The sequence below is a fragment of the Salvelinus alpinus genome, chromosome 12, assembly GCF_045679555.1.
Source record: "Salvelinus alpinus chromosome 12, SLU_Salpinus.1, whole genome shotgun sequence".
Lineage (NCBI taxonomy): Eukaryota > Metazoa > Chordata > Actinopteri > Salmoniformes > Salmonidae > Salvelinus > Salvelinus alpinus.
Window position 1 is genome coordinate 58,338,439 of NC_092097.1, and position 8,510 is coordinate 58,346,948.

Genomic DNA, 8,510 nt, shown 5'->3' on the forward strand with positions numbered 1-8,510 from the left:
GGACCGAGCTAGCTGTTAACATCCCTTAACGCTCAGACAGATTCAATGGCTGGAGCATAGTGTATTCCACTGAATGATTAGCTAATAAATATTTGAGAAATTATGAATAATAAGCATATGCTTTTACCTGATAATAGACTACTAATGATAAGATAACAACTTCAAATACCGACCTAGTAACAGTAGTCTCGGTTAACTTAGCTGACCTTTAATACAGGGAATTCAGCAGAGTTCTCTGAGACATTTTTACAACTTATTGAAACTCTGTAAATAAATACATGGGCAAATGTTACCAAACATGATAATAGGCTTGCATTACTGTAGGCAGCTAACTGTTAAATGACACTTTCCATCCTCACCTTGGAAGGTCTCTGCGCTGATCACCTGAGAGTGAGACAACGCTAGCTAGCCAATTGGAGCGTAGTAGAACGCCCCTCTGAATAACGGGGCGTGGTTTTGGCTTAACTGTGTTGGGACGCTGGCTGTATACATGGGGTACCAGTATGTGCAGGGGTACAAGGTAATTGAGGTAGATGTGTACATCTAACTAGGAATAAAGTGACCGATAGGAAACCGTACCAGCAGCTTATGGGCGTCAGGTAGCGTAGCGGTTAAGAGCATTGAGCCAGTAACTGAAAGGTCACTTTGAATCTCCGAGCAAACTAAGTGAAAAACCTGTCTGTGCCCTTGAGCAAGGTACTTAACCCCAATTGCTCCTGTAAGTCACTCTGGACAAAAATGTAAAATGAGTCAAAGTTAGTGCAAAAAGGATCAATGCAGATAGTCTGGGTAGCTATTGGTTAACTATTTAACTAACTATTTAGCAGTGTTATGGCTTTGGGGTAGAAGCTGTTCAGGGTCCTGTTGGTTCCAGACTTGGTGCGTTTGTACTGCTTGCCATGTGTTAGCAGAGAGAACAGTCTATGACTTGGGTGGCTGGAGTCTTTGACAATTTTTAAGGCCTTTCTTTGACACCACCTGGTATAGAAGTCCTGAATGTAGAGGCCTTCACGGGTCCAAAAAGTTGGACCCGTTCCAAAATGGATCTGGGGCTTTCTTGTCTGGAACCAGTATGCATAAATTAGTTTATATGTTTAAATATTGAGACCGGTTCCGAACGGACCCGAGAACAACTAGACCCGTTCCATATAGACCTAGTCAGATCCAGACCAGGGCTGATCCGAGTGAGGGAGCAGCAGAAAAGTACATTTTTAAGCTATTAACCTCAAAGTATTTTTTAAGATGGTCATACCATGGATCATTTGGCTATTTGATTTGGAATTTTAGGACCCCTGTATAATAAATAAATAAAAATTGATAGAACATTGAATTTAGCCTTTACTACTATAACCAATAGAAACACACTGAATAACACATTCAGACATCTCAAAACAGACAGTCCCCCCAAAAATCATAGGTTTTGAAGTGTGTCCTATATCTAGGAGATATAAGAAAGCTCAGGAAATATTTTAGTTTTTTGGACACATATTTAACCCTTTTTTTTGTTGATGCAAAACTACCTCCATACTTCTATTAATAAAAAAAAAACTGGTCCCGAGTTACCTTCAGAAGAGTCCCATGACTCTTGTGGGGGTCGTAGAGCAAAACGGAGATAGTGTTTGTGAGAATCTCCCGTTTCCATAGTGGGGTCATATTATACTGAACAAAAATATAAATGTAAGGTGCTGGTCCCATGTTTCATGAGCTGATATAAAAGATCCCAATTTTTTTTTCCATATGCACAAAAAGCTTATTTCTCAATTTTGTGCACATATTTGTTTACATCCCTGTTCGTGAACATTTCTCCTTTGCCAAGATAATCCATCCACCTGACAGGTGTGGCATATCAAGAAGATGATTAAAGAAAATGATCATTACACAGGTGCACCTTGTGCTGGGGACAATAAAAGGCCACTCTAAAATGTGCAGTTTTGTCAAACGACACAATGCCACAGATGTCTCAAGCGTGCAATTGACATGCTGACTGCAGGAATGTCAACCAGAGCTGTTGCCATAGAACTGAATGTTAATTTCCCTACCATAAGCCACCTCTGACGTTGTTTTAGAGAATTTGGCAGTACGTTCAACAGGCATCACAACCACAGACCACGTGTAACCATACCACGCCGGCCCAGGACCTCCACATCCAATTTCTTCACTTGCGTGATCGTCTGAGACTAGCCACCCGGACAGCTGATGAAACTGTGGGTTTGCACAACCGTAGAATTTCTGCACAAACTGTCAGAAACTGTCTCAGGGAAGCTCATCTTTATTTTATTGTTATTTCACCTTTATTTAACCAGGTAGGCCAGTTGAGAACAAGTTCTCATTTACAACTGCGACCTGGCCAAGATAAAGCAAAGCAAAAACAACAACACAGAGATACACATGGGATAAACAGACGTACAGTCAATAACACAATAGAAAAATCTGTATACAGTGTGTGCAAATGAAGTAAGGAGGTAAGGCAATAAATAGGCTATAGTGGCGAAGTAATTACAATTTAGCACTGGAGTGATAAATGTGCAGATGATGATGTGCAAGTAGAAATAATGGTGTCCAAAAGAGCAGAAAAACTAAAACAAATATGGGGATGAAGTAGGTAGTTGGATGGGCTGTTTACAGATGAGCTATGTACAGATGGGCTATGTATCTGCGTGCTCGTCATCCTCACCAGGGTCTTGATCTGACTACAGCGGGTAAATGCTCATGTTCGATTGCCACTGGCACGCTGGAGTAGTGTGCTCTTCATGGAAGAATCCCAGTTTCAACTGTGCCAGGCAGATGGAGTGTATGGCATCATGTGGGCGAGCGGGTTACTGATGTCAACGTTGTGAATAGAGCGCCCCATGGTGTCGTGGGGGGGTTATGGAATGGGCAGGCATAAGCTATGGACAACGAACATAATTGCATTTTATCAATGTAAATTTGAATGCACAGCGATACCGTGATGAGATCCTCAGGCCCATTGTAGTCATCCGCCGCCATCACCTCATGTTTCAGCATGATAATGCACGGACCCATGTCTCAAGGATCTGTACACAATTCTTAGAAGCTGAAAATGTCCCAGTTCTTCCATGGCCTGCATACTCACCAGACCCGTTGAGGGATACTCTGGCTTGACGTGTACGACAGCTTGTTCCAGCTCCCACCAACATCCAGCAACTTGGCACAGCCATTGAAGAGGAGTGGGACAACATTCCACAGGCCACAATCAACAGGCTGATCAACTCTATACGAAGGAGATGTGTCGCGCTGCATGAGGCAAATGGTGGTCACACCAGATACTGACTGGTTTTCTGATCAACACCCCTACTTTTTTTTTTAAGGTATCTGTGACCAACCGATACAGTTGAAGTTGGAAGTTTACATACACCTTAGCCAAATACATTTAAACTCAGTTTTTCACAATTCCTGACATTTAATCCTAGTACAAATTCCCTGTCTTAGGTCAGTTAGGATCACCACTTTATTTTAAGAATGTGAAATGTCAGAATAATAGTAAAGAGAATGATTTTTTTCAGCTTTTATTTCTTTCATCACATTCCCAGTGGGTCAGAAGTTTACATACACCAAATTAGTATTTGGTAGCATTTCCTTTAAATAGTTTAACTTGGGTCAAAGGTTTCGGGTAGCCTTCCACAAGCTTCCCACAATAAGTTGGGTGAATTTTGGCCCATTCCTCCTGACAGAGCTGGTGTAACTGAGTCAGGTTTGTAGGCTCCTTGCTCGCACACACTTTTTCAGTTCTGCCCACACATTTTTTATAGGATTGAGGTCAGGGCTTTGTGATGGCCACTCCAATACCTTGACTTTGTTGTCCTTAAGCCATTTTGCCTCAACTTTGGAAGTATGCTTGGGGTCATTGTCCATTTGGAAGACCCATTTTCGACCAAGCTTTAACTTCCTGACTGATGTCTTGAAATGTTGCTTCAATATATATCCACATAATTTCCCTGCCTCATGATGCCATCTATTTTGTGAAGTGCACCAGTCCCTCCTGCAGCAAAGCACCCCCACAACATGATGCTGCCACCCCCGTGCTTCACGTTTGGTATGGTGTTCTTTGTCTTGCAAGTCTCCCCCTTTTTCCTCCAAACATAACGATGTTCTCTTCCTGAACGGTATGGCGGCTGCGTGGTCCCATGGTGTTTATACTTGCGTACTATTGTTTGTACAGATGAATGTGGTACCTTCAGGCATTTGGAAATTGCTCACAAGGATGAACCAGACTTGTGGAGGTCTACAATTTTTTTTTTTTTAGGTCTTGGCTGATTTCTTTTGATTTTCCCATGATGTCAAGCAAAGAAGCACTGAGTTTGAAGGTAGGCTTTGAAGTACATCCACAGGTACACCTCCAATTGACTCAGATTATGTCAATTAGCCTATCAGACGCTTCTAAAGTCATGAAATAATTTTCTGGATTTTTTTTTTTTGTGTATGTAAACTTCTGACCCACTGGAATTGTGATACAGTGAATTATAAGTGAAATAATCTGTAAACAATTGTTGGAAAAATGTATTGTGTCATGCACAAAGTAGATGTCTTAACTAACTTGCCAAAACTATCGTTTGTTAACAAGAAATTTGTGGAGTGGTTGAAAAACAAGTTTTAATGACTCCAACCTAAGTGAATGTAAACTTCTGACTTCAACTGTACATATCTGGATTCCCAGTTGTGAAATCCATAGATTAGGGTGTAATGAATTTCAATTGACTGATATCCTTATATGAACTGTAACTCTGAGGGGCCCCTGTTGAGGGTCAGCGTGGTGGATGTGTTGTTGCCTACCCTCACCACCTGGGGGGTGGCCCATCAGGAAGTCCAGGATCCAGTTGCAGAGGGAGGTGTTCAGTCACAGGGTCTTTATCTTAGTAATTAGCATGGAGAGCATTCATTTTGTCCATGTGGGAAAGGGCAGTGTGGAGTGCAATAGAGATTGCATCATCTATGGATCTGTTGGGGCGGTATGTGAATTGGAGTGAGTACAGGGTTTCTGGAATGATGGTCATTTTAACTCATGTTCTGTGTAGCACTGTGGCTGCCTCAGTCTCTGTCCTCTTGTTTCAAACAGTCAAGGCTTCTCTCCTCTTCTTTCTTCCTCCATCACTCTAACAGGACTGTCCACTATATAGAAGTAGTTGTGTGATATCTCCCTGCACATTGTGATGTATTTACTATGTAGTATTAACAGGACTGTCCACTATATAGAAGTAGTTGTGTGATATCTCCCTGCACATTGTGATGTATTTACTATGTAGTATTAACAGGACTGTCCACTATATAGAAGTAGTTCTGTGATATCTCCCTGCACATTATGGTGTATTTACTATGTAGTATTAACAGGACTGTCCACTATATAGAAGTAGTTCTGTGATATCTCTCTGCACATTATGGTGTATTTACAGGCTCTCTTGATCTTGGGCAGGACGAAGCTCTGAGTGAACTGGTCTTTGGTCAGAGAGCCTTTCCCCTGTGTTGCTAGCACACGGTTCAGAAACATCAGAGTGTAGTTGTAGCAGTTGTGCGTCTCCTTATTAAACCTACAAGACCAGAAGATAAACATGTTTATTACATTACACCTCAATCTCAATGCTAAAACAACTGTTCCTCTCTCAGTTATACAGTAATATACTTTAACAACTGTTCCCCTGTCAGTAATACAGTAATATACTTTAACAACTGTTCCTCTCTCAGTTATACAGTAATATACTTTAACAACTGTTCCCCTGTCAGTAATACAGTAATATACTTTAACAACTGTTCCTCTGTCAGTAATACAGTAATATACTTTAACAACTGTTCCTCTCTCAGTTATACAGTAATATACTTTAACAACTGTTCCCCTGTCAGTAATACAGTAATATACTTTAACAACTGTTCCTCTGTCAGTAATACAGTAATATACTTTAACAACTGTTCCCCTGTCAGTAATACAGTAATATACTTTAACAACTGTTCCTCTCTCAGTTATACAGTAATATACTTTAACAACTGTTCCCCTGTCAGTAATACAGTAATATACTTTAACAACTGTTCCCCTGTCAGTAATACAGTAATATACTTTAACAACTGTTCCTCTGTCAGTAATACAGTAATATACTTTAACAACTGTTCCCCTGTCAGTTATACAGTAATATACTTTAACAACTGTTGCCCTGTCAGTAATACAGTAATATACTTTAACAACTGTTCCTCTGTCAGTAATACAGTAATATACTTTAACAACTGTTCCCCTGTCAGTAATACAGTAATATACTTTAACAACTGTTCCCCTGTCAGTAATACAGTAATATACTTTAACAACTGTTCCCCTGTCAGTTATACAGTAATATACTTTAACAACTGTTTCCCTGTCAGTAATACAGTAAGAGAATATCAACTATTCCTCTGTCAGTAATACAGTAGTAGAGACTTGAACAACTATTCCTCTGTCAGTAATACAGTAATAGAGACTTTAACAACTATTCCCCTGTCAGTAATACAGTAAGATAATATCAACTATTGCCCTGTCAGTAATACAGTAAGAGAATATAAACTATTGCCCTGTCAGTAATACAGTAATAGAGACTTGAACAACTATTCCTCTGTCAGTAATACAGTAAGAGAATATCAACTATTCCTCTGTCAGTAATACAGTAATAGAGACTTTAAAATATTGATGGGAGACTCTGTTACGGAGGAATGTAAATGCTTTTTTAAAGCTGGATCATGTTATTGTATTGTGTTGTTGTATGTTTTAATTCTGTAATGTATTGATTGTTGCTGCCTTCTTGGCCAGCAAAATATACTCTGGGTCTCAATGGGATTTTCCTGGTTAAATAAAGGTTAAATAACAAATAAACTGTTCCTCTGTCAGTAATACAGTAATAGAGACTTTATCAACTGTTCCTATATCAGTAATACAGTAATAGGATCTTAAAGTTCAATACGAAGGTGCACCTTTTGTATGCTGGGTCCCACATCTCGGCGTCTGAGAACTTGTTGAGGTATTGGTCCCATTGGTTGAGAAGGTTGAACATGTCTGGTTGGATCAGGGGAATACTGATACACATCTCCCAGCCTCGCTGGTCCTGCCGGACCCCTGGCTTAGTGTAGTTGAACACCACTCCTATAGAACAAACACACTGACTGTCAGTATTAAGCGTATCCAGTTTTAGTCCTAATGACATTTTGATGTCAGTAATGTTAACTTTCCATTGAGTAAATTGTGAAGGGAAGTTGTAGCATGTACCGTTACAGTATGGATGAAGAAACGGAACCTACCATTAGTGTCTGTGATCCCAGTGTGTAGGTCTGAGCCGCCATCAAACTCCCTAAACACAGCAATCTACATTCAATCAATCTATGATGTGTGTAACAGCTGTCCGTGCATTGAGTTTGTGTTCATTCAATGTGCAGCAAACAGACCATCTGCTAAGAACAGCATGTTGCCTTTTACACCAACACAGTAGTCATTGGTTACCTGAGGTTGTTTTCCTCAGCAGGTGCGACCAGGAAGCAGCATGGGGTCTTGTGTCCGTTAGAAAAAGGGTTGGGGATACGGATAGGAGCCTCCTCCAGCCTGCCACTGCTGAAGCTCACTCCACACTCTGGACATTTCTCTGGAACCAAGAAACAGAAGATGTCCTTCTGACAGTGGCTGAACTTAATCACACTCTTTTTCTCCATGGAAACAGATGGAATAGAACTTCCCTACTAGGTTGCTTACTAAGTCCCCTACCCAGTGCTAGGTCTTCACACTAACACCCTAGCAGGACAGCAGGGTAATTTAACCTATCTGGTCTGTGACGCTCCACTCACATAACCTTCTCATTTGTCACTAACCGTCTGGGGCCTATCAGGTTGCACCTATACTGTCCCCATGCTCTTCTGTTCAGCAGTCCTGTTTTTTGCTCATTCCTTAGTTCACTGTAAAGGGATATGGTCAGTCCTATACTGTCTAGGTAGTTCACTGTAAAGGGTTATGGTCAGTCCTATACTGTCTAGGTAGTTCACTGTAAAGGGTTATGGTCAGTCCTATACTGTCTAGGTAGTTCACTGTAAAGGGTTATGGTCAGTCCTATACTGTCTAGGTATTTCACTGTAAAGGGTCAGAACAGAGTGTGGTGTTGTCAATAACACATGGGATGGTGCTATCAATAACACATGGTTTGGTGTTGTCAATAATTGTCTCCTGACCCCTCCTGTCTCAGCCTCCAGTATTTATGCTGCAGTAGTTTGTGTCGGGGGGCTAGGGTCAGTCTGTTATATCTGGAGTATTTCTCCTGTCTTATCCGTTGTTCTGTGTGAATTTAAGTATGCTCTCTCTAATTCTCTCTTTCTCTCTTTCTTTCTTTCTCTCTCTCGGAGCACCTGATCCCTAGGACCTGGCATGATGACTCCTTGCTGTCCCCAGTCCACCTGGCCGTGCTGCTGCTCCAGTTTCAACTGTTCTGCCTGCGGCTATGGAACCCTGACATGTTCACCGGACGTGCTACCTGTCCCAGACCTGCTGTTTTCAACTCTCT

At 41.1% G+C, this 8,510-nt stretch overlaps 1 protein-coding gene across 1 annotated transcript; it reads right to left on the bottom strand.

The window, feature by feature from the left end:
- Positions 1-2,260: 2,260 nt before the first annotated feature.
- Positions 2,261-8,103, bottom strand: mkrn2os.2 (MKRN2 opposite strand, tandem duplicate 2). Its single transcript, XM_071336941.1, has 4 exons — positions 7,466-8,103; positions 7,267-7,316; positions 6,943-7,111; positions 2,261-5,543 (listed from the first exon to the last, which is right to left on the bottom strand). The coding sequence occupies exons 1-4, from the start codon at positions 7,669-7,671 to the stop codon at positions 5,330-5,332; spliced, it is 639 nt and encodes a 212-aa protein (XP_071193042.1). The 5' UTR covers positions 7,672-8,103; the 3' UTR covers positions 2,261-5,329.
- Positions 8,104-8,510: the final 407 nt, after the last annotated feature.